The sequence below is a fragment of the Chiroxiphia lanceolata genome, chromosome 1 (genome assembly GCF_009829145.1).
Source record: "Chiroxiphia lanceolata isolate bChiLan1 chromosome 1, bChiLan1.pri, whole genome shotgun sequence".
NCBI classification, from domain to species: Eukaryota; Metazoa; Chordata; class Aves; order Passeriformes; family Pipridae; genus Chiroxiphia; species Chiroxiphia lanceolata.
In genome coordinates this window covers 109,528,986-109,555,959 of record NC_045637.1, presented here as the reverse complement: position 1 = coordinate 109,555,959, position 26,974 = coordinate 109,528,986, and the positions used below count along the sequence as shown (strand labels likewise).

Below are 26,974 nucleotides of genomic sequence, written 5' to 3'. Positions count from 1 at the left end.
GAGATACACTAGTTACTCCAGCTGGCAGTAGCATTATTTTTCATTTATTTAAAAAAAAAATTCACAACTTTCTCTTAATGAAAAGCAAACTGGAATCTGTGCCTGAACTCTTACTCTAAACATACCAAAATAAGCACAGTAAAAGTCAACTTTAGACTGGAAACATCTGTAAAATAAGGTTTATATTGCTATACCAAAAGCTGAGTTAAAAGAGAACAAATGAAAATATCCATCAACAACCATCATATTCTCAAAGACTAAGAGGTTGTGAACAAAAGCCCAATCTCGATTATGTTTTCTTCAGTTGGTTGGAAAGAACATGAACTATAAAAAGTCATTAAGAAACTGCAGAAACCTTGCTAAGGGGAAGAGAAAGCCTTGAATTTCTCTTACAGACTTCTCATTCCTTTTCAATAAAACAGAAGTGAGGAACGTTGACCACACAAATGCGTAACTGGACTACTCTGATAAAAAAGGTATTGTGGCAATTCAGTTACCCGAGAAAAACAGATATCAGTATTAATATAGAAGTCTTTTTAAGTTCTCAAATGACATTATGATTGCCCATTACACTTTGAAATATGTGATTCCAGTGAGTAGCCAGAGATCTAGGAATACATGTTTCCGTATTAAAAGTGATAAAAATAAGCAGGAAGATACCTGAAACAATAAAAGGCATTTTTAGCTGGAATGTGTTTTGCTATATGCTACAGGAAACTGCATCAGATATCACATTATACTGAATGCTGTAGTGGTTCCAAGCAGTATAATGGTACACACTGTTAAATACACACACTTGACCAAATCTGCCAGAATAGTTAACACAGGAAGAAACCCACATTTTTTCTTAATGTAAACAGTAAGGTTTCTAAAAGACATTTTAATTTTAAGCATTATTATATTTTTAACATTACTGCATGCAACACTGTCGAAGTTTTATGTCACCTTTGTGCATCACTAGGCAAGAAACAGTAAGACACTTGGAGAGAAATTCTCCAGTCGTTGAGTCTAGTGCTGCACACAAAATCACAAACATCCTCAGTAAACTGCACACCTGGACAAGACAGATGTTTGTATATAAAAGGCAACTTTATTTATATACCCGTAATCCTCTGCACAAAGATCTGACCCTCATGTTTTAAAAGGCACAGGCTTTTAAAAAGGCTAGAGTGAGGGGCACTTAAAATGGAACGTATTATTTACCTGATTTCAAGAGCTGTCTTTAAAAAGACAACTGAACTGCAAGTCCTGCCAGAAATCAAGAACTATCTCCACCATCATTTAAACACTTGAAACATTTAGGCTTGTCTTATGGATTCACTCTCATTCTTTGCATTTCAGAGAAACCACCTGCTGGAAACAATGGTTTCCTTTACCCTGTTTTTTAATCCTTAGTAACAGGTGAAGTGAAAAGCACTAGTAAACAGCTGAATGACCACATAATTATTTCTTCATTGAATCCTTACTCTTACTTAAACCAAAAGTTCAAGTTATTAGTAGAATGTGAATGTTACAGGCATCTGAACACAAGTGCAAATTGGTTTAGACTTTTGAAACTGTTTTTGTACAAAAAAGCAAGAAAATAGTCTTTGGTGTAGGCTCATGTTGTACAATCCAAGTATTATAACATCGGTCAAAAATTACAGAAACCCCATAACTTATCTTCTGAAGTAGAAGAGCCCAAAGCTCAAGTGATCACATTGATTTATTGGCACAGAGCTCTTCCAGGTGGCCTACATGGTCTTTCACTACACTTACATAGCCACTATCATGCTAAATATGATAAATTTTCAAGCTGCAAGTGGTGGAAAGGACAGTGTCCCCACCTGTGCTCAGATATTAGCAGATTGCTTAGATGTGTGCAACCTGGAGCTGCCTTGAGACAGTGATGCAGCCTGCATCTCCTAAGAGTCACCAACCAACACTCAAACAGATGACTTTGAGAGGAGGAAATACTGGACAGAACACTCTCCCCCCTACTAATGGCCCCAGTTTTAAGCTGGCAGTTAGGAATTAAATTTCCTGATGCCTTTTTAGTAAAAAGCAGAAGTGTACCTTTGGCACCTGTTTCACAACCAGAAATGCATGCAGTCCTGGAATGTCCTGACTGAGTTTGCTAGATGTTCATTTTAAAATTGAAAGCTATCAACAGCTAAATTTAAAAAAATAAAATGACACAAAAGAACCAAAACCACACACACAAAACAACACAATATCAAAACACATTTAAAAATAACACTCCTCTTCAGTATTTTTTTTCTCCTAGACTGCTATCCTTACACCTGTGTTTCCACAGGAAACTGCTAAACCTGGTATAAAATTATTCCACTAAACCATCCTGTTTCTTTCTTTCCAGCAAGGGCATACTTGTGTCTACCTTATCCTTTTCATTTGCATCTCCATTGTCCTCCAATTGCCCCAATTTCTGATGAGCAAATGTGTAAGTATCATGGTCTGTGTCCATCAGAGGTGGAGATTCCTCCTCAGTGTTAGAAGAGCATTTAATGTCTTTTCTGAAGGAGAATGGAGGCGGTGAAGGAGGCAAGCTACCAATGCGTCCATCAAAAGGCCGGTACACATCAACTTCTGGGGCAATTGAGCCATTAGACTCCTTCAGCAAGTGTCCGTAGACCACAGCATCATCAATAACTGCATAGACATGAGACTCATTGTTTTGCCTCCCTTTTCTGAATAAGCTTTTCTTTCCAGGCATCTGAGTATTCACGTTAGCATTGTACACTCCCACCATGGGATTCTGGGTTTTCTTCTTCCTGTTACAGAGTTGAAATTGTTAACAGGTCAAAAACAACGTATCGTTTGAACTCAATAATAACAGCTTCTGTTTACCCATCCCAGCCACAGTGTCAGGCAGTCTACCTGGATTAAAGGCTTTAGTTGCAATCTTAGGAAAATAGACTCTTGAGTCTAGACATGCTTTTTTAACAGAGTAGAAAATAACTTCACACCACCTGGTTACCCACTGCTGCTGTCTGACCCTGAAGTTTGCAAGATTAGCTGCAATGGCCTGCCAGGCATTAGGGTCCTGGCTGTGCAGTGTACCGAGTCCCACAACATCCACCGACATTAATAAGACCCAGAGACCACTAGATCCTCACAAAACAAGGCTGAGTGTTATTGAAGATGAGATAGTGGGTCCCCTATAAAAGCCAAATGAACTTTTCTTGGTTATACTTTGAGTGACTGTCCCTAAATTGGAAAGAACAAAGGCCGAACTGAATACTTTTAAGCCTGCATTTGTGAAGTCTCTCCTGTGTGGCAGGAAAATGTGCTCATAAGTGCTCTAGTCACCGTATTGCATAAATTCCTTCCAGCTTTACAGCTTCTGGACCCAACCACCTTGACAGCACTGAGAATACATGAAAGTCCAAGCTATCAATGACTTCAGACTCTGCTTGTATGAGTAATGCTACACATGTAAGCTTTGCACAACTCAGTTCTCACTCCAAGGACTCATCTCATAGAAAAATACTCCCACTTGATGTGCAAACTCCAGGAGAAGTGGCTGGATGTTGTGTAGGTGAAAGAAAGCTCTTGGTAAGCTCTAGGTAAGCTTACAGCTTGCTTGAATGAAGACTTGAATAGAGTCACACACAAAATCACAATGAATGTAGCTATTGCGTGTCAGGGACTGCTGGAGTCCAACCAACACCTTACTTACAGTACAGCCAAAAGCCTGTACTAAGGTCAAGGTAAGCAGTACTGCAGGTTGAAGTAATGTGACTCCAGGAATGCTGCTCTGCTCTTAGAGTCAGTCAGTTTAGAGGAAAGAAGCATTCCTGGAGTCACACTACTTCCACACCATTGCCTACCTAATGCTTTAGACCCTGGTTCAAGGGATCTGTATCAACACATGAAACAGATGGCCAAGCAGCTCTCCCAAAATCCCTTCTTTAACTGCTAAGTTACACACGCCAAATTATGAACTTACTTCTTCTTAACACAGCACACAGTCAGTCCAATAGCCAAAAGAACTCCAGCCCCAGCTACCACAGCGAGTATGATTCCTAGGTCTGCAAACAGACAAGATACAAGGACACTGAGCAAAAGAAAGAACATCCAGCTTTCTCCTAAAAGCTGCCTGGGTTTGAACCTCCTCAAGAGTTTCTACACATACCAGCTGCCTGCAGAGCAGCAGTTCCCAAGCCATGAACAACACAGACCATTTCCAAGAGGCTGGAAGTCAGGCAACAACCAACTACTGCTGTTGGCAGTGGAGCACAACCAAAAACCCCAATCAACCCATCCACCTCCAAGAGTTTAATACAGCTCATGCACTGCTGAACTTACCTGCAGCATCTCACAAGCCTCTGGTTGAATAAGCAAGGAAGAGAAAAAAGTGAAGAAACAGAGAAGGATTCAACAGAAGAAATAGTGACATTTCAACAATTTCCCCTCAAAACCATCTTTTCCTCTGAAATGCACAGCTTGTGTTGACTTGGGATTTTCTAGGAGTCATAAAATTGATTAGGAAAGTCCACACACAAGCAAAGAAAAATGCTGCATGTTTTAAAAGAAGTATACATTACAAAAAAAATTATTGAAAAATTAGAAATCAATTTGATACTGCTTCAGCTCTAGTCTGTGAATCCAATACTTCTATGGACAGCAGTCTCCCACAGGTGAAGAGGAAGTGCAAATGTGAAGCAAATTTAAATAAGCAAAGACTACTCTAAAAATGTCCCCTTCCCCCCCCTTTTTTTTTTTAACCGTTTGTGTTTCAGGGAGATGAAAGAGAACAAGAACACAGATTTTGCTGTTAGCAGTCAGGGCCCACTCTCCACTAAATTGTTGGATCTGTCCTGGGGATGATTTCTTGCTTACGTGAACACTGAGACTAATTGAACTGCTAACATGAAGTGAGCACTACTTGGATGAATAAGTTTGCATAATCAAATCCCAAGCTTTTCACCAGGTCTGTGACCTTGGAAGGGAGAAAAATCATTTGATCTTATTATACATTCTGTCTGCTATCGCCAACTAAAAAACCTGAATTAAATTTAAAAAAATGAAATCTAGTCTTAATACCCCGATCCCTTCAATCCCCTGTGTAAATAAAAGAAAGTCCATAAACATACCCCACCCCCTAGAAACCCCCACTGCATTAAAATCCCTCCTTTCTCTCCAGCTCCTAGAAGTACCCAGCTGAAACTCTCAGAAGTTTTTGAAGAACAGGCATTTTCAAATGCAGAATCTCATAAACCCCCCACATCCAAGGAGGACCACCCAAGGGAAAGCAAGGAAACAAGCAGAAAACAAATCACCACAGCCTTACAGGACTCACCTATCTGCTTGTCAGCAAAAGTCACCCAGAACTCCAAGGTCAGCTGCATCTTGTCCACAGGTTTACAGTTGGAGATGTTTACCCAGAAGTTGTGATACATATTTCGGGGATCAGGCAGAACTTCATCCTCACGGCGCACGATCTCCTCTGCCCCCGAAGTCTCCTCCTTTATGTTGATATAGGCACGGCCTGTCTCACAAGCAATACCCATGCGGTCCTTGTCCTTGGGGAACGCAAGGCGGGCAATTTGCTTGTTGGGCACAATGACGTACCAGGATATGGAGACATAGGGAGGTAAACCATAAGGCCCGTTGGGAGTCTGCAAGTAAACTTTGGCCTTTGGATTTGGACTCACAGTGAAAGAGCACTCATCTGTAGCATGGGAAAAGAATGAAAACTTAGTTCTAATAATTACAGTCCCCTCCTACATCAGTAACTATCACAAGAAACACAGGCGTATCTGTAGAATTTCCCATAACCATCTACCCAGAACGTGGAGTGCAAAGTTCCTTCTTTCTTCCAGGAACAAACAACCTCACTGGTTCAGATACAGACTGATTCTAGCAATGGCTCCACGACTAGACTCTAAAGAATTGAACTCTTAATTTCTGTTTGTCCATATGTGCTTTAATATGCGTATTGAGAGATTTATCACTGCACAACAAAATATAAAAAATACCTCACCTTTAATATGTGGCACAAAAGACATTTTCAAATCTTGATGGTTAGACTCATTGATGAATCCTCTACCAAATGCTTTTAAGGTTATGGTGACATTATTCCTCATCTGAATCTTTTCAATGGATCCACCAGGACAGAATTTACCAACATTCAGCTCCGTCTCTGGGGTGGCACTAACAATGCTGTAACTGTAGCTCCTGTTGCACCTCTGCTCTGAGACACATTGCTGAAGTTTCAAGGACGGAGACGTAACTTCTATGTTGATCAGATCGGGGGCCAAGAGCTTCCAAATAAACTTGTGCAGCTGAATCGGCAATTGCAAAATAGCCTTGGGCACCGAAAGAGAATAGATCTTCCTCTGACACCACCGAAGATCAACACAGCCTGCAATTACAAAAACAGATCTGAAGGGTTGTGTATTTCTTGCAGAGGAATTATCTAGGCACATACAGAGTACTGTCAGTTTTTCCTTACAGAACTCAGATAAGCACCTACCTGAGAAAATATCCCCTCTTAGAAACCTTTACCCAAACATGTATTGTTTGTATTTAAAGAGCTTTCCTTAACATGGTGCAGGACACCAAAGAAACAAAGAGATACAAACATATTCAAAATTCCTCACTCAAGACACTACTTTTGCCATATCACTTGCTGACTGAGACGCTGCTACAGACTAGTCAAGGTACAGATTCATACCTGAAATCTCTTTCTTTACTAATAGTTGAAAGCATACACCAAGGGGACACTCAAGCAGCACAAGACGCATTCCTGATGGCCACCTTGGTCCTGAATTTTCATGGGCAGATTTATGGCTCTCAAGCTCTGTTTCCCTATTTCGCAGTAGCTAGCGAGAAGATTCTTACGTGATTTCTGTCCTTTCCCTTCTGGGAACAGCTACACAGTTTCTATTTTTAAAGGTATAATGATGTACTGAACAAGGTCACCTCCAGATTCATTCTACCCATCTGGGTGCACTGCACCCATCTGGCCTAGCTGGCCAATTCCCCGTTTCCAACCAAAATCCATTTCAAGCCAAAAGAAGAGAGGAGGTTTCAGTGAGCCCTGGGGAAAAAATATGCAAAAGCATTCCCTAGGCAACAACATTAAGCCACTTTTGTCATACTTATGCCTTTTTCAGCCGTGATCCTCAGACGGGACAAGTCCTTGCACAGAAAGGAGATCCTGTAGACGGTGCCAGACGCTAAAGTCAAGATGCGGTCGCAGGTGCGAGGATCCTTACAGATCAAGCATACGGGTTCAGACATGAGTGGGATGCGGCCAGGCCACTCTTTGAAGTGTATGGTCACAGTCATGTTCCGCTCCTTGCTCAGGTCAACCAAATGGGTGACATCTGCAACAAAAAACATCCCAGAGCAGTTACAGGCAAGAAGTGTGGTGTGAAGCAGAACTTCATCTCTTCTCATCCCATTATAAGAGCAGCTGTTACAGCTGTTTCTATATCAGCTATTTACTTCTTTCCATCAATGTAATTCGAACTCAGGAGGTATTGTATCACTCTTCTAATGTAGGGGTTTGACCCTTTCCACACACAAAGCCCATTTCCCTCCCCCTTTCCAGCTGTAGCAGGCTAATACATATGCTAAGCCCCATGTGTGGGCAGCTACAGCAAGTTGGAACAACAAGGGTAAGCAGGAATGGCAAATACCTTCTCCCATGTAAGATAAGGGCAGTTGCAAATACTTAGAACATCTGGAAGGAGGAAATAAAAGGAAAGAGGAAAAAAATGCAAGGTTATGGGTCATAGTGTAGTTCACAAAGATTGACTATCATGTGGAAAGATAGATATTGCATCTACACAACAACCTGATGCTACAAGCCACAGGTCTCTAATGTCAAAGAAAGCAACCTGATATAGTGGAAAGTATCCCTGCCCATGGCAGGGAGGGTTAGAACTGGATGACTTTTAAGGTCCCTATCAACCCAAATCATTCTATGATTCTATAAAGAATAGGGGAAAAAAAAATTGAAAAAAAATACACACACACACACACACACACACACACACACTCTATTACTACTCTTCATTTTCTGATTTTAACTTTACCTATGGATCTCAAAGTCATACATAAAAGGTGAATAAACAGCTTTCTCCTGTGAGGGAAACCAGACACACAAAAAGGCAAGTGGTCAAATGAAGTTGTCCAAGTCATTGGACAAGCACACAACCAAGCACAGAACCTAAGATTCCTACCACAAGGTTACTCATTCTTCAGAACGCTTTTTCCTGCAGCAGCCAAACGCAGCAAGACTTAGATCAAGAAGTTATTGTGACTGCAAAGAGCTACATTTTCTTCTTATTTAACGACAAGCACCACAGACAGCTGTGGAATACCGAAATGTTTGGGAAGCTTTGAAAATATGGAGATATCAATGCATTTTTAATAAGAGCGATGTTGCAGATGGCAACCTGAGGGCTGAATTTGAATCTTTGATAGAACTTACATAACTACAAAATCAATCATGAAATCCTATAAAATCCCTAAAGAAACCACTGTTGTCTCTTAAATCCACATGGTTTATTACTTGCATTTCATTCACGAAATGACAACCTGTTTTTAATTTTGTAGGTGATTATCGTCTTGTCTACTGGCCATAAATATATTAAAATTCTTCTTGCTTTCCAAAGTAGAAGGGAAATAAAGCTGATTAACTGAATACAACGTTTTCATTCTGTCTAGTTTCCAAGATGCAACACACAATAAATGTAAGCAAACATGATTTTGTTAACAACAACTTTGTGAGGATTTACTGTTCATAAATGGAGCCAGGCTAGAGAGACAAAGGATGGAGGACTGCAGTGGTGAAATGCTACAGACCCTTTCTGGATATGTGACTTCAGGGCACAGGCCATTCAAACTTTATTCCTTCTAAAATCACTTAAAAAGCCTCTAAGTAGCTCCTGTCACAGTGGTGGTCAAGTGTGGACCTTCCTCCACCTGCTCTTCTGCAGTGAGTGCACCTTCATTATTAACCTCCACCCTGAACTGTGCTCAGAGCTGATAAGTCAGAGAAAAAATCACTAGCTCATTACCTAGCCAGGCCTTTTATATCTGTTTTTAGATAAATGCTCTGATATTACAAGCTATTGTGTTAAACCAATCTGACTTTTAGGCTAGAAAAACAAACAAACAAACAAATTATTTTTCTTAGTGTAGAGAAAGAAACAAAGAACATCCAAATATGTAGGAGATATTACTAGTGGAGTATCCTGCTGACAACTTCTGTGCCTGTGTGACTTCTTCACACCAGATGATGTTCAGGCAATCAAAATAAAACTCAAAGGAAGAAAGAAAGGAAGGAAAGAAATGCACACTGATGCCATTAGTATTACAGAGACAATTTTCCACGTCTCATTTCATCAGTTTATGCTACAGATCTTGTTACCTACCATGACAGCAGGTTTCACCTTGTTAAATGCAACTGCTCATGCTGAGAGCAGGAAATTGTGCTCACATTTTATGATTTGCCTTTAAAATGTTGAATCTTACATCTGAAAGTAAACATGTCCAAATGAGCTTGAATTTGATTTCTTTAATGGAGAACAGGCAGCCACACGTAAGCCCAAACAATTCCAACTGAGCAGCTACAGTCCTTGTCTGATAGCTTGATCAGACTCTCAGGAGGAACACAGTCTATACAACATGCAAGACCTGATACTCCAGGTATTAAAGGCATTTTTCAATTACATGATTCAGATGCTGGAAAGGGAAAGGAGTCTCAATTTACAAGCTTACAGGATAAAAATCTAGAAACAGAGCTTCATACTCCATTGCAAATTGCAAATTTCAGCATCACTGCTCACCTTGCTGTAGTGATGGCCAAAGGTACCAAGGGCAGTAAAACATGCCTCAGTGTTGCTTGGCAACCCACCTCCTTAAACTCACAGAGGGACCTAAGTTCAAGGAAAATAACCAAACAAGGAGTATTTCTCTCCCTTTTGGTGCTCAGTCCAGGTGTCTGCAAGCAAAAGCAATAAAGGGTACTTACTCTCATCAAGCTGTGGATGTTGAACGATGACTTGGAAGAGCAAGCGAAGGATGCCTGGGTTCTGGGCATCCTGATCACAGCCCTGCAGGGACATGTTGAAACTGCCAGCAATATTGGCAGGCTGGCTGTCACTCAGCTTGAACACCTCCGGGTTGCTGAGGGAGCCAGGGATGTAGTACTCTACCCTCTCCTCTTTCCTTTCGCAGTTGGAGAGGCTGTAGTTGTGGAAAAACACACTTGCTCTCATGCTTGAAGGAACCACAAACTGCCACGTCATGAGCTCATCTTCTGGAAAGCCCAGTGGGTAGTTGGGGGACATCAGGGTGATGGATGACTCCCCCTTCAAAATGGATTCAATTATGCATAACCCTAAAACATGGGGTAGGAGGAAGAAAATATACAAAACAAGTTGAATTTAATGAAGACATGCTGACATATCTAGCAGCCCAGAGGCAGAGCATTTTTATTTTTACAGTGAGATCACCCACTTCAGCTACAGGTTAGTTTATTATAAAACCCTCTGACTAAAACATATACTCAAGTTGATTCTTTTGTCTTCAGTTACAGAAAAGATAAGGAATATATTAATGCTGCATTTTCAGTTTAGTGGGTTAACCTTTCGAGCATATAGACAGACAAGCCTTTATTCTTAGGAAAAGAAAGATCCTAGTTCGTACTTCTACTCCGGGCTTTGCAAGAGCAAACATGCCACTTGATAACTGCTTCTGCTCCAACAGGTTTTGGGAAACAGAAAATGTGAGCTTTTAGACTAGAATGGAGCAATCTTTCCTAAAACCTCCTGAATCTAACAGAAAGCACACCAACACAGAGCCTCAAAAAGGCGTGATAAAACATGAATATGAACCGTGGAGTCCATGTAATACAGTTGGATGACTCTTCCCAGCATGAAGTTGGGTACACAGAGATTATGGTCCTGCTCTAGGACTCCTGTGGTCATGTGCAACTGCAAGGAGTGCCAGGAGTTACAAAAAACTCACGCTCTAGAAGCTCAAACCAGGACCAAGTTCCTTTTATAGCTGATAGCAACAACTGCAGAATTCAAGTATAGGGCAAGAACACCTCCCAAAGAGGATTTGTCAGGAGATCACAAAATAACCCACTGATTGGTAAATAATATTTCAGGTATTTTAGGAAGATTACCCAATGTTTTGTGTTACTGTGCAGGTTGAAACAGATAACTGTATTTAAGCAGCCTCAGATGCCTCCCAGGCACTGCTTCCCCTTTTCCCACATTCCTCTCCTGAAGGAAAGCATTGGTTTGAGGCTCTAGAAGTTAAGAAAGCTTTATTTAAAAAAAAAAGCAAGCCCAACTACACACCGCAACCATTAAAAAAACTCCCTTGGCTTATTCGAATTATGCTACCTAGTCTCACTGAGCTGAACACACAAAACCAAGAGAGCAGGTATGTTAAAGTTTTAGGAAATTTAAAGAGATTGGAAATGAATAATCACAGGATTGTGATTACTAGTGTTGGAAGGGACCCCTAGAGATCACCCGGTCCAACTTCCCTGCCAAGGCAGGGTCACCTCGGGCAGGTGACACGGGAACGCATCCAGGTGGGTTTTGAATGTCTCCAGAGAGGGAGACTCCATGACCTCCCTGGGCAGCCTGTTCCGGTGCTCTGCCACCCTCAATTGAAAGAAGTTCTTCCTCATGTTGAAGTGGAACTTACTGTGTTTTAGTTTATGGCCATTGCTCCTCATCCTATCGCTGGGTACCATGGAAAAGAATCTGGCACCCACTGTTGAGATATTTATATGCATTAGTGAGATCCCCTCTCAGTCTTCTTGTCTCTAGACTAAATAGGCCCAGCTCCCGCAGTTTCTCCTCATAAGAAACGCTCCAGTCCCTTAATCTTCTTTGTGGCCTTCCACTGGACACTCTCCAGTGCACCAAAAGGAGTAAACTAAGATATTTTGACTCCAGAAGAGCACCAGCTTACCAAAGTTTCCAGAAAACAATAGTTTCCAGAAAAGATGAAGTGGAAGGGAGTTAGGGATAGCAGCACCAAAACTAGAAGGTTAGCTGAGAAGAAAGGTTTAAATAATTCAGCTACAGTACTCCATACTTACTTTTTATGGAAGTCCTGTTAGCTATGTTGAAGCCTGAGGTGGTGAGGGGCGAGTCCCATGGGAGGTGCAGAGACATGACAACTCCTCCCAGCAACTTGACGCGAGACACTGAGCCATTCCTGCAGAAGGTGCCAATGTTGACCATGGTGTTATCAATACAGCTGTTGATGTTGTAGCTAATGAAATCTGAGCACGTCTCTCCTGGTTCAATCTGCCTTAGCCACGGGGCAGAAAACTTTAGTTCAAGTCCAGCTTTTGTACTTGCCTTCACATCCCAGATGTAAGTCCTGTTAAGGCGGGGCAGCTGCTCTGGGTAAAGATAAACATCTCCAAAGGGACATGGGCCTGACACACAGTCTAAATGGAGAGAAGGAACAGCCATAATACATTCTGGAAACCATTCAAGTAAACAAGGAATTTGACACTTCTTCCTTACTATTTTCACAATTTTTAGGTTGCACTTAACTTTTCTTTTACGTGCACTAAAAGACACTCCTGTAACACGGTCACATGTTGTCTCTAAACAGGTCTCCCATAGAACAGACAGGATAAACCTGCTTTAGTTGGGCTGACTAATAGAAGGGTTTCATTGTCTCAAGTATTCTGCCTTGTTTGTTGAAGAATTTAGAAGGTGTTTAGTGAATAGGGTAGAGTCTGAATGGGCAAAAGAGAGAAATGCAGTGTAAAGAGAGCTGGAAATCACAGACCTAGAGAATCCATTTTATCCCATCTCGCTCAGAGAATTCCTGTCAAATCATTCATTGCTAAATTTTCCACTGCTTGCAATGAACTGTATTTCTGTTTCCTTGGTGCCCAGATGAACAACAAGAGCAACTACCCCAGGATTCTGGGGAGAACCTAGAAAACTTTAATCTGAAGAATCCTAATGATTGATTGACACTCAAAATAAGCATACTCTAATCTACGTCTAAGCTCCAACTTAAAAGAAGAAATATCACAAGTGTATCTTGCAAATATATCATGAGATATTGTGAGCATTACTATTTGCATGAATCATATGAATAAAATTCCAAAACACAAACAGAATTATCCTTGAACACTATCCCAAAAATAATGATGTTACTAAAGACTGAATGGCCAATGAAGTTTGGGATCTAGTTGTGAAGTTGCATGTGTTCATGACACTAAAGAGTACATACACCAGGGATAACATTCGAAGTAAATGAAGCTTTAGCTACACTTCCAAATTTTCAGTTTCTTGTCTTCAGTGACATTCATCAAATATAAAGAAACATGTGCATGTCTTCAATGTTTCTGTTGTCCTTACAGATACACTCAAGCTGTTCATCAAATACATAATATATTACTGCAAGTGTTCAGAGGCTTTTGCCAGGGGGAAAAAAAAAAGATTCTTCGATGGGTTTATAAATTGTGGGAAAAAGAAAAGGCAGAAAGGAGTTGGCACAACAAACTACCATTTAACTGCTTCCAACACATCCAAGTTAACATTAATTCTGCCAGCTGCAATACAGACTTCTTTAACTTGCATAGTTTCAGTAATTCAAGGTTATTTATCAGTGCTCAAAAATTTCTTCTTACCTAACATTAGGTGGATATCTTAATACAGTAACCAGAAAGAAGGGTATGTGGTTTTACTGGAGGAAAATTACCACTGGGGGAAAATTAAAAAAAAATCTGTATCTTACCAATATTTTTCTGAATTTCCATGATGAAATACTTCTCTGGAGTACTACAAGTGAAGGTAAAAGTCACATTCTCCCCAGGCTTTATGTTGAGTTCAGACCCGATGGCACTTTTAATGCGCATTTTACAGCTTGGTGAAACACCAGGTTTCAGTTTAATTGTAACTGTGGTGTTGTCCACTTTACGAAGAGAGATTGCAAAGGAAGCTAAAAAAGAAAAAAACCAGATAACAGGTGTATTGTTACTATGAGGATCACCAGCCCTTCCACACATCACCACAGATGCCACAATGTCCAAAGGAATATTAGCATCCACATTTTCAGGAGTCTCTAGTGTTGTACCAATAGAAAATGCCTTGGCTCTGTCAGCACTGACAACATAGAAATATGCTTGCTGCATGTGCCTAAGAGAGGTATACAGGGAATTTGTGCAGAACCAGTTCTGCTCCAATTTACACTCCCTAGTGTAATTTACTTCACACTTAAAAAGGAACTATTCCTTTCAAATTTTTGTTCTCGTGACTTTGGCTTTCAGTCTGTTATCACACAGCCTCCTTAATTTCTGAAGGTACCCATCAAGTCATGACTCAATTTAGGAAGTTTACTCAGTAGCAAACAACAAAACAAGCCTCAACTTCAATCACACACAATGGCGAATCTCTGGGTACACATCAACAACTACTGCAGCCCAAATGAGGTATTTGGGTGATACCAAAAGGACATACCAACAGACATTTACACCCGCGGTCATGGCTCTCTCCCACTCTCCTCACCTTTCACAATTTACTCCCTAAAGGTACAGGATGTCCACACAATGCCCTCACCAGCACTGAAGGCATCTGTGGCCTGGGATACCTCCTCTCTGTCCCTGACATGACCATCACTGACTTAAAGCTTTTGGGAAATACTTCACAGATTTCAAGCACTACCAGATGCAGCAGCTCTCACAGGAAATACTGGAGCCACAGAATAAACTCCTTGTTGAATAATCTTTTTACGGTAGCAGTTTATCAACAGATCAAACCTGACTGTCTTTTAAAAATATATACCCAATACAAGACACCGAGGAGCACTGACTGGACATTCAAGATGACTAGAAAAGTTATTAGCATCAGTTGGATGCTCAGTAAAGATATAGCCTAGCCTTGGCTGAAGCAAGTAAAGTTTGCATTGAAGTCAACCATATCCCAGCCACAGGTGAAAATCTGAGGACAGGTCAGTCGATCAGTTTTCTACTACTTGTTTCAACTGCTCCCCCTTCCTTACTTCAGTGTCTGCAAGATACAATCATAGTGTCTACAGCATTTGTGCTTCTAGTGTATATATAAAAAAAGTACATAAAAAATAATAAGAGATCTAAAAATAAGGTTACTCCAAGTTCTGTTTAAAAACATCTGTTCCTCGAGTGGGACATCACACAGGGTTGCATGACAAAGCTCTGCCCATATGCCAGGTTGGGAATCCTTTTGCTTGTTAACCCCAAGAAAGAGAGATTTACCCTGGCAAAATTAGCAGTGCAGTACCCTGAGGGAGCCTCTGAAGCCATTCCCATTGCCAGGCTGCATGCCAGGAAGGTGTAGTAGAAAAACTGGCTCACAAAATCACACCTGCAAGATGCCCCAGGCTCTGCCCAACTGTTCGCCATCCCTTGAGCACCAGCACAGTCCATGCCAGCTGCTACTGACACAGTAGCCAAAGCCCAGAGACCTGGGGACTCACTTGGTGAGGGTTGTGGGGAGGGAGGCTGAGCACACCATAGGAATCCTTGATCAGCAGAGCCCTCTCATGGCAGATGAGCATGCCAGAAACTCTCAACAAACATGCCCACCCAACTCAAAACTTTAGCCATTGAAGCTGCAGAGAGAAGCTTATTGCATTAGTGACTCCATTTCACACAAAACCCATCTGTTCTATTTAAGAAAGGTTTAAAAACTCTCCTGATTTTTACAGCAATCTCATGTTTCTCCAGGGCCTGACTTTTACTGCAATGTTTGGCAAAAGTCCTGAGGATTTATCAGGGGCTATTGTCCCTCCCTGCCACTAGGAACGCTGCAGCTCCAGGTTTGTCAACATCAGGTATCAAAAATCTCATGGCTAAAGAGAATAGGGCAGAATAGAGTATTCAAAGAGGCACTCCGTCAAGCTTTTATTTGAGTTTTGTTGGTCTTGAGCCTTTTTGCAGCCTTTCTAGCTTGGAATCAAAAGACTTAGCAAGCCCTTGAAACTGCCTTACCTATCTGCCTCCAGGATCAAAGGCTTTAAATGAAAATCTCAAACAGCACGTTGCTTGCCAAATTGTTGCACATACTTTTAACCTCAAGTTTACCAATGCTCTAAAACCATTAGTGAGAACCTGGTCACTGAGTAACTTTCTTACAGCTTTTAGGTGATGGGACAGTACTCTAACCTGAGAGCCTACACTGAATTCTCCTGCCTCTTCCAAATGCTGGCACACTTTATATCTGGGTTTTGCCTTAGAAATGCTTTTGCAGAGGTTTTCAATCTGGGTTTCCTGAGGAAAAAAGACGACGGTATAGTCTAGGAACCACCTTGTGCAATGACCTTCCAAGCACACGGGGTACAATTACAGGGGCAACGTCCATGGGGTGGGGAAAAGAAGAGAGTAAAGCCAAGCAAGCAAGCAGTGCTGCTCTTCCTCATTCTTCAGGAGGAAGCAGTCTTCAAAAGACAAAGTGAAACTATTTCCAATCTAGCCCAGAGTTTTGTTTCCCATAACACTGGACGCTTTTGGGGGTTATTTGAGGTTTTTATTTATCACACTTAGTGCACAGAATACCTTTTGACCAAGATGGTCATCATTTTTCTGATGTTTAAGTCACCCTGATATGAAGTGTTAATAGCATAATATCAGTAATTAATAATTACAGAAAAAAGAGGCTTCTTTCTTGCACAGGATAACTGTCATATTCATCTACAGTTTTTAAGTATTACTAAAAACTCTGTTTCTAATTTCCTGGTCAAACAGTTATCACTATTCCTTTTCACATCCCTGGGACAGCACAGCCATACATCCAACTTGGAAGGACAGAGAAACATACCAGGACCACTAACAGCCAGCACTTCTGCACCACATGCTGTGCCTGGCTCTGATTTTTAGTCATGAGGATTAAGTATAAGCATAACCTTAAACACATGACTAGTTTTAAAATAGAACAAATACACACTCTGACCTGAAATAAGGAATAGGAATTTTTAACATTCTGAAATAAGCAAAGCCTGCTTACAAGGGTCAAAACAAAGTATCCCCAGCCCTTGAAAGACCCAAATTCTGCTGCTTGGACTTTTTTTACCTCCTTCCCTCTCCTCTTGCTGACTTCATGACCATATAATCATTCTATATTTGATCCCTCTGCAAGAAATATAAAATATTTGTCAGGTCAGTATCACTTACCAGTATGGATGTGACCCATGCCTCAGCTTTCCTAAACAGGACCTGAGCAAAATCACAGAAGTTTTGCAATGAATAATATATCATCATCCCAACAGGCAACAAGGATGCAGACCTCTACCAAATCAGGCTAAGCAAAGCTGTCTGCTAGAAGCCCACATGACGACATACACCTTTATTGCATAAACAAACAGCTTCCACAGATGAAACTGATAGTTTTGGCCAAGAAATAAGAGTGTAGTGCTATAATGTCAACAGCAGCCAGCTAGGGATGTGCTAAGATACATTAGACTATCAAATCTAATTTTCACAGGAAAAATAGAAGAATCATGCAGAAATTATATCCAGTGATCCCAAAGTCACTAAAAATATATGAACAAATAGCTAAAACCCCCAAACTACAGCCACACACAAGCAGCATAATAGAGAGACTACGTAAAGAGCATCTCTGTTGGAGAGCTTTTATGAACACAAGTGAGTCTCCTCATGACTCACACTAATCTCTGCCTTTGTCTATGATTCCCACTGCATGCCTTTTTATTAGGATTACTGGTAACTGGACATGTTTCTTCAAAAGAAGCAATTTCCACACCTCATTGCTGCTGCACAGGGATGACACACAGGATATCCAAAGCAACAAGATGAAGCATTGCCAAGATGGATCTCATCTTTGTCTACACAACAATGGAATTGTTGGGCTAGAAGATGTCAGAGATGAAGCCTCCAACTTCAAGCTGGTTCACAGGCTGATGCAGACAGCTGATCTCACCCTATTTTTCTTTTCCTCTAAGCAATTACAGTTTTGCAGCCTGCATTGGATATTTCTTCAAATGCCCTAATCTCAGTCTGCACCCTCCCTGTCACAGCTGGATTTTTCTATTGCTCATGATCATTTAAGAATGCACCTTCACAACAGTTGTGTCATTACAGCATCCCTTTATCACTAGAGTAATGCCCCTCTCCACACAAGCACAGCTTGGCTAGCTTTTCTTCAACAGTATTATATTTCCAAGCTTTTCATCAATGTTATTGCTCAGAGCTCTCCCACTGGGGTTAGAAACAAACTGCATAGTGTAAAACAAGTTGGATTACTCCAAGGAGTTTAGCCCAAATTTATCTACTGTGTTTGCACCTGACACTAATCTTATAGTACTTTTAACATGTATAGATAAATGTCAAAAGGACGTTTTTCCTTTACAAGACAGGGGTGCAATGTAGAAGACAGCTGGTGAGTAGTCAAGCCAGTGGCACTCACAGAGAGTGTGCATAAGTATGTACAATCAAAGGACTTGGCAGAACAAAAGTTTTTATGGCTATGTGCAGTGCCTTGCTAAACAAAGTAGGAGCTAGAACAGAGTCCAACTAGTTTTAGCTAGACAGCTGCATTTCATTGCAGTAATTTATCCATAAGCATCTATGGATTGTTTCACATTAATTGACTGGATGGATTAAAACAATCAAAAAAATCCCAGACAGACCAAGAAAACAAAACCCACAAGAATCACCAACAACAAAATCCCAGATATTAATTTAGCCCAGAATTATGTACAAAACCTCTTGTTTTTCTCATTCTAGTTAAATCACAGCCTTGCTCCACTACAGCCATTTTTAATAAAAACCAGGTGGATGGGGCTGACTCAGATACCACTGATGAGCTGGCAGCAGCTGGAGGAGACAGGCTGCCGTGGAAGACTAGTAGCGGCAACACTCGCTCCGGATATGAAATACCTGTATCCAAACCCCGGTTCTGCCCGAAGGGGATCTGAACCCATAAAACCAACACACCTCTCCGGAGAACATTGCAGCACATTGTGCCACAACCTCGGGACAAGGATAGCACTGGGATGTTGTTAGCCTCTACAGCTTGGAAGGCTCTCCTGGAAAGCTCACCACCTCTTCTGAGCCCCTTCAGGGATGCTGACCTGCAGGCACACTCATAACCTGCTGAGGTTATTCCACCACACATAATCTACTGCGAGAGTCACTGCAAGATGGTGGGAAGCAAGGGGTGCAACTCAGTAACATAGTAACCCAGCCATAATCCGAATTATTTCAGGTCCAAACCAAACCAACTCCTCTCCCTGATCTATTGGATAGCACCAGATCAAGAGACAGCAGCATCAGCAAGACACATGCAGAACAATCCATCCAAAACACCCTTCTCCTAGCTAAGTGACCTCAAGGCTGTGATGGGGATCGCTGGCTCAAGTTCCCACATCCTGAACAAACACCCCAATGGCTCAGCTAAGATACATACAAACAGCTGCACCTGACCATCTATTTCTGCATCACCTCCAACACAATTCACTGCACAGTACACTCAGATTTGCCAACAACACACCAAATAATATTTAGAAGAGTAAACATCTCCCTGCTTTGCCAACTCAATCATGTTGTACCTGTCTTACTGACTTCTTCTTTGACAATCCAAGTCCAACTCTCCAGTTAACTGCAGCACCCAGATGCCCAAGCACCATCCACTTCTCCAATCTCACCTGCAGTGTCCATCCAGCCCTTAGCAAAGTTAGTCAGGGACCCACACACTGTTTGGACTCCTCTAACCTACTGAACAGTGCTGAGAGCAGCAAATGAAAGATCACAAGCATCATCAAAAATTACAGCCAACCCTTCTTGCTGCAAGCTGCTGAAATCCTGTTTGACTTTACAAAGTGACCAGGTTTTCTGTTTACATTTAAAGTGTGAACTAACCACTCTCTCCACTGCAGGGTGATCTCCTTATATTTGGACCTGTCTTCCAATATCATGCTTGTTTAGGATATGAGATCCATATTTTGTGAAAGGATTGCTTTCAGGGAATCACGTGGAAAATTAAAGCAATAAAATCTGCAAAGCTTGTAAACTCCTACCAACAGATGCTGCCAATTGCTACTGTGCCATGGTAACCACCCACAATTTCAGGAGGGGGCACTTGGGAGAGAATACCCATTCCTCAGACATCAGAGTACAGCCCCCTAATCTTCACTGATTATTTAAACTGACAAGACAAGATGGGACACAAAGGAGGTGAGATGTCACACATTTCCCTCCTCATCAGGGAGGAAGGGTGGACACTTCTGGCATAGTGATGTTACAAGCCATTCCAGTACAATTCACCAGAAAAGATCTGTTAGCACCCCAGGCCAACAAGGTTGCTTATTCAAAAGTTAATTCATTAATTTGTAATGCCTAACAGGAATAAAGTACCTATAGATTTAAAATAACAACAACAACAAAAAAGACCTATTTCTACCCCTTTCTCTAGAAGAAAGATAATCTGGAAGATAATTAAGACACTCAGATGACTTGTGAAAAAGAGATTTTTTTAAAAGAAACTTTGTTTTTCACCAAAAGTGGGAAAGAGACACACTTTGTGACTTGGCAAGTTTAGCTGTAATTATGTAAAGGAAAATGTTGTCTCTGAGCTGCCCTTTCTTAATTATTATTTTACAGATATGAAGTTTTGTTGCTTCTGTAGAAGTGAGACACAGATCTGAGTGAACACTGTCTGCAAGCTGACCACTACCTCGCATACAACGTACAAAATGTACGACAAGTGAGTCTGCACAACCTGAGAGAAAATGTCGCACTGGCTCAAGGAACGCTGATACCACAGAAGCCACTGCAGGAGCCTCCCTTGATCAAAGGGTGTTGCTTGCACAGTTTATTCCTGCCTTGATGTAAGCCAGCAAGAGGACATCTTGGAGCATGTCTGAGCAGCTCTTCAGTCTTGGCTCCGGTTAACAAAGGAGTAAAAGCACATTTCACAATCGGGGTCCCTCCCACACCAAACATCCTGCTGTCAGTCTCTCACTTCTAAGGAACTTCAGATCATCCCTTTTCACTCCTCAAAGTTTGCTCTCTCTCAGCTCTGCCCAGGGACCCAGAAAAGCCAGGGCCAACTCCAAAATGTCAGCATTATCATACCTCTCAAAATAAGAGTTTGCTTTGACATCAAATAACCACACTCACTTTGTTCCCCAAGAAATCAAAAGGCACAGTTCGAGGCAGGCTGTCCCATGGCATCCTTGTGAATGGTTGTTAAAAGGTATCCAATAGAACAGGCAAAGTTGAGACTTTTTCCCCTGTTACAGGAGATTGATTAAAAATATAATCACTTTCTGCTGCAGTCCAAAAAGGGGGGGGGGACCGTGGCATTAACTTTCCTTGCAGTATTGGCAGCCTGGGCACTCAGAAGCAGACTAGATCTTACTAACATACATGAAATGTGCGTCTCCTAAACACTATGGTACAATTCTTCAGCTGTCTCTTCCTGAAGGTCTTCCAGGACATCCCACCAATCCTGTCCACGCTAGGCAGGTTCAGCTGCAGGCAGCAAACCCTCACCTCCTGCCACCAGCCCATACAGAAATACAAGATTTTGCCCTGACGTAACAGCCGGCAGCCAACAATTTAGTGAGCACAGCCCAGCCCACATCCTTTCCTTCACACCCTGCTGGCACAGGCAGATGCAAAGCAAGAAGAAACTGTATGGTCACACCTCCAAGAAATTAGAGAAATTTTAAAGTCGAGGGATGGTGACACGGCTCTATCAGCCAAATACTACCAAGAGAGCACCAAAAGTCACCAGCTGCCTTGGAGGAACAGGTTAATGGTTTGGTTCCAACAAACCAACTGTGCTAAGCAAGTGTGTCCTCCGCTCCAGAGCTGAGGTTTGACAGCGATACTCAGGCAGCATCAAGGAGTTGAATAATGTCCCAGAAACTGCTGGAAGTGCTTTGTTAAGGTGACACCTTTACCCTTTCCCCCAGGTGGGCAAAGGTTTATAAATTATAAAAATTATTAAAGGTGCAGATCTGTAAAAAGATTTTAACAGAAATTTACAATGTTAAGCCAAAAAGAGCCCATTTAGATCAAAACTGGCATCCAAGGCCCATTTTCCCCATATCCTCTGGCCTAACACATGCTTTGCTGCAGCTGAGTCTTTCTAGGAGCTGTTGCGTGGAGACCAAGGCCAGAAAACATCCAAAGGGAGAGCTCAGAAGACAGCCAGATGAGAGCAGGAGGAAGGAGGACCTTGCTGCAGTAAGAAAACTACTGGCCAGCTCAGTTCAGGGGTACAGCCTGCTCATGACAGTGATGAGCAACACTCAGCTTCCCCCTCACAGCCCCAGCAATAACCCAGCACCACCAGCAACTCCGCACCAGCCACAACACAGAGGGGTACACAACTCCACACACATTCACTGCTCCTGTGTTGCACTCGTCTGTCACTGCCCAGAACCCAAAGAACGCCGTGTTTTGCTATCAGCAATTACAAAAAGCAAATGAGAAAGTAATCAATACAGGGAAACTGATGAAGAAGGAAAAGGGTTACTCACCCTTCGTCTACACTAATTTGCAAACTAATTTGCAAACACACCATATGCCTGTCACCCATAGCTGTAGCAGTCAACACAGGTAAAGCCAAAAGTGTCTTGACTTTGTTCTCAGCAAACGATGGTTTCTCATTCTATTTAAAATATTAAAAAAACATTTCTGGAATAGGTAAGTGCAAAGTTGTTCCACCTCTGGCTAAGACTGAGGTGAGGGTTTGGCAGCTGTGGAGCCCAAAGCTTTTTTATTTAACATATGCCTGTATAAATAACAATTAAGCTGGGTGATAAGGGCTATACCAATAAACCAAGCCCCAGTAACATTTATTTGTGAAAATACTGCTGCTGCTACACATTTCAAAAAGTCAAAACTTTTTTTTTCCAGTAGTTTTCCTCCTACTTTCTTTTCTATTTCAATATTATTTAAAGATAATTCATAGAAGCAATTAACAAGCCTAAGCACAACTGACCCAAATGATACCCGATACCAGGTAGGAGAAAGGTTCTTCCTTTATTTCATAGAGCGTCATTTCTATCTAGAAACTCATGTTACAGTGTAGGAAGACAATACAGAGAAGTTGTAATAAAAATGAGAGGAGGACAATCTTCTAGGCAACAAATGATTAATTTTCTCCATGTCACAGCTCCATGGTGGTACTCTGAATATGAGCTTCAGCAGTCTCTGTTTCTCCCTTGGCCAGTCCTCTGCCTTGAGCCAATGCCAAAAAATGAACCTTTTCAGCCCACTTTCCTTTAGTTATTTTTTGGCTGATGAGCCACCACAGCACATCAAATGACAAGCCCAGGCACAAAAAAGACGCCAGCCAGCTAAGGAGCCAGGCTCAGGAGCCGGCTCACCACATCAGGTTTCTTCTCTCTTGGGCCACTTCCCAGCCAAATGTCTGCTATTTGTCGGTATTTTCAGTTTTGCGTATGAGTAATCCCATGACCAAGAGTACAGCTGTTGGAGAAACTTCATTCACATCCTACTCCAAAGAGCACAACCTTACTGAGGATCTCTAGTGGAGGCACTCAAATTGGTGGTCATTTGTGCTGCTATGGACAACAAGGTCAGCTAAATGTATTAATCCTCAAATATTTTCATGTTCCCACCACCTCGCATATCGACTTGGGCCTTCACCTTACCTCTACATCCCTTCAGACTTACAGATGAACAAAAAATACACAAAGACAAGGTTCACCCGTTAAAAACAAACAACTCAAACCCACAAAAAAGCCTGGAATTGAGAAAAAAAAAAAAGGGTATTTTCTGGTAGAGAATTTAAGGTAGTAGCACCAGAACTGAGACAGACTACAAACTAGTAATTTACTATAAACACGTTATTTTCTAGAGAGTAAAAACTAAGCACTCCAGACTGAAAATGGCAGGAGGTAAGCAATAAAGAAGTTACTAACGTACATTGGCTGTGGTCTTAAAAGAAAAGGTCTCAATCAAATGAGCAAACAATGATTCAGAATGGAAATGATCCAGCTTCCACTGACTTTCAGAAGAGAACAAACAGGCTGGTTATTTATATTCTGTCAGAACAGCAAAAAGACCCTGCTAACAGCTTGGGGTTTTTTTATTTTATTAAAGGAAGCAGCTTTACATATTAAGACTGATGCATGACTCGAATCAGTTGGTTGCCAAGAAAAAGTTAACTGGAGGGTACAAAGAGAGTCAACATGGCACTATCTGTGAATTCACTTATCATAACAATGATATTTTAAAGACAAAGCCCAAAACATATATGCAGATTTTATCACATTTATAAGGATACTTTAAATCTGAAATATTTGTGTTTTACAGACAGAATAAAAAGTCTGATTAACTTTATTATTACTGCTTCAAAGAAACATGTTTTTAGTTGGAAAACACATTTTCAAAGGTCAGATATGCAATACTTCGTTCACACTCCCATGTCTACGCACAGCTATCACACCAAATACTTCTTTCTGTAGTTTTCCAGCTATAAGTCAACCAATCTTTCATTTGATAATTTACACTATGCATGAAGTTGCGTTTCAAGAAAACCTAAAAGCTCCTCTGAACAAAATGTGACCAGCCACGCTTGACCCACATGTTCCTACAGGATGGTAAGAACATCACTGTAATACTGTACCTACTAGGAAGTGGTGGAAGCAGACAGTGAGAGAAGAACGAACTTCATCAAGGATGACATGAGACAGCTTTAGAGCTCACCAAAATTTGTAGCTGTCTCGCTAGAGCATCATCACTCTCCAAGAAGAGGCACATGTGCCTCCTACACAGCCCATGTACACACCCAGCCTAAAGCTGGCCTTGCTAAAAGAGAAGTAGCTGCAACTTGCAGCCAAAACACAACAACAGCAGAGCCAGTACCAATATCAGCACCAGGGCAAAGGGAACTCCTTAAAAATTACAGACTACATAGGGGTGTGGGGAAAAATCTTAACCTGAGCTATCTTGGGCTTTCAGGATAAACCTTTGCTCAGGGAAGTGTCCCAACTACAGTTTTGGTTGTGCAATAACAAAAGCAGCTCCCACTGGAATGAAGGACACCTCTAGGCATGTGAGATCTGCCAACACAGCTGGGAAGGCACCAATCCCGCTCACACCACAGTAACCTTCAGCTTGCCAACCCATGCAGCATTGCCAATTAATGCAGCTGAGACTGAGCCACCTCTTTTTGGAGGGACTGGGAATTCACAAAGAGGAGGAAGGCACTAAGTTAGAGACTTGCAGAGGATGACAGAGGACCTGGCACACAGGAGCAGTGGTGCTTGTGCAGGAGACAGACCAGCAGGCAGAAGCATGCAGTAGGAAAGGAAGGGTCTGAAGGAGGTAGGAAGAGGGGCCACCATCAGCGGCAGCAAACCACTGGGTCTATCAGTGTTTTGTGCAATTTCACTGTTAGTAACTTTGCTTCACAGAGCAACTTCGGGGTTTGCTTGAGGGCAACATCAGCGGCTGGGGAGCTCTTGCTCTCTGGTTCCTCCAGATTAAGCTAAGATCATGGGAAAGTCTATGTCCTCTGCTTCTAGTGCATCTAAAGTTTTAAACATTTGTTTTCTCTGGAAACAAAACACAATTAAACACTGCACAATATTCTTTCTTTTTCCTTTAGAGAGGCAAATAGATGTCATTCACTCAATGCAGAGGCAATATATTAAATGCAAATATTTTATTTAAAAGACTACACAGCTTGAAACTTAAACCTCGGGGCTGTCCAATTTCACAGTCAACATTTAGACTGTATTGTTTATAATAAGAATGGCATGATCCCCACTTCAGAAGAACCAGAGCAGTTAAAGGTAATAGAAATGTTAAAAAGGCACAAATTTCATATCAGACTCTCAGTTATTCATAGTCACTGTAAGTGACACCAGCTATTTTGTACAGAAGGACTCATACTTCAGGAGCCTTTAGCAGGACTACTGATAGCAATAAAACAGACTGTTTAGACTTGAGGATGGGCATTTTTTGCAATCAAGCAGTTTTGGAAATTGAGGAAAACCCCACACACTATCCCTGTGTCCATAACTGGAATTCTTTTGCGGTCACAGACAGGATTTAAGAAAATTATGCATGGTTTAGATCCATGGGATTGCATCAAGCATCCAGGAATTTCAAGAGATGCAGAGCTGGTAGTGAGCAGCAGCCCTTACTAAACTATCTGACGCGGCTGGGCATACAAGCCATTCCGTTTCCGTGCTTCCACAGTTCATCCATTGCTCTATATAAATAATATTCTCTTTGCTGAAAAGTTCACATGACTGCACAGTCCGACACAGAACACGGTCCTGATTGCTTCTCTTCCCTACAGAGAATTCAGCTGCCCCTCTGGCGTCCAGGAAAAAAGACTTTGTGAAGTTATTTGCATAACCAATACTCCAGCAAGCGAGGATGTAAAGATTAAATCATTTATCTGGACAGTACTTTCACAGAGAAAGAAAAAGAACGTTCAGACGAGGGGTGCTGAAACTGAACCCTAACCCTATCCCCGCTCCCACCCGCGTCCCCTTTAAACAACTAATAGTTATTTAACCAGTAGCAGCACACGGGGATAAAGGCAGAGTAATCGGTCTCTCGCCTACGCTGGGGCCAAGAAAAGTGAGGTCGGGCTCAGCCGCACACCGGGCGGGTCCCATCGGGCGTGCAGGGGGTGGCGGGGAGTCAAGGGTCGAGGCGATGGGGAGCCGAGCCAGGGGAGGCGGAGAGGGGGAGCTGACCCGAGGGTGGGGGTGATGGGGAGCCGAGTCGGGGCCGGGGGGTGCCGCCCCATCGCTGTCCCTGTCCCCGTCCCTACCTTGCGGCGGGCGAAGCTGCGCCGAGACGGCCAGGAGGGCGGCCAGGAGCGCGGCCAGGAGGGCGGCCAGCGCCTGGCCCGCCGCCATCTCCCCGCATGGACCCGGCGCCGAGGCGGGCGCGGGTCCTCTCCGGCACCACCGCCGCCGCCGCCGCCGCTTCCTGCTCCACCTCGCACCTGGAGGGGCGGGCCGG

The 26,974-nt window shown here is 42.1% G+C and overlaps 1 protein-coding gene across 1 annotated transcript; it reads right to left on the bottom strand.

Moving 5' to 3' along the window:
- CDCP1 (CUB domain containing protein 1) lies at positions 1-26,974 on the bottom strand. The gene is made up of 9 exons (XM_032680983.1): positions 26,781-26,974; positions 13,753-13,956; positions 12,086-12,442; positions 9,992-10,360; positions 7,107-7,334; positions 5,987-6,367; positions 5,303-5,674; positions 3,950-4,031; positions 1-2,771 (listed from the first exon to the last, which is right to left on the bottom strand). Exons 1-9 carry the CDS (start codon positions 26,866-26,868, stop codon positions 2,321-2,323), a joined length of 2,532 nt encoding a protein of 843 aa, XP_032536874.1. The 5' UTR covers positions 26,869-26,974; the 3' UTR covers positions 1-2,320.

What these genes read in the sequence shown, in the direction of transcription:
- CDCP1 (XM_032680983.1), bottom strand. Translation starts at nt 26,868, where the DNA reads ATGGCGGCGGGCCAGGCGCTGGCCGCCCTCCTGGCCGCGCTCCTGGCC. An exon ending in GCAGCTTCGCCCGCCGCAAG is followed by an intron (nt 13,957 to 26,780) that starts GTAGGGACGGGG and finishes TTTCTTTTTTAG; the next exon opens with CTTCCTTTGCAATCTCTCTT. An exon ending in ACATCCACAGCTTGATGAGA is followed by an intron (nt 7,335 to 9,991) that starts GTAAGTACCCTT and finishes TTTTTGTTGCAG; the next exon opens with ATGTCACCCATTTGGTTGAC.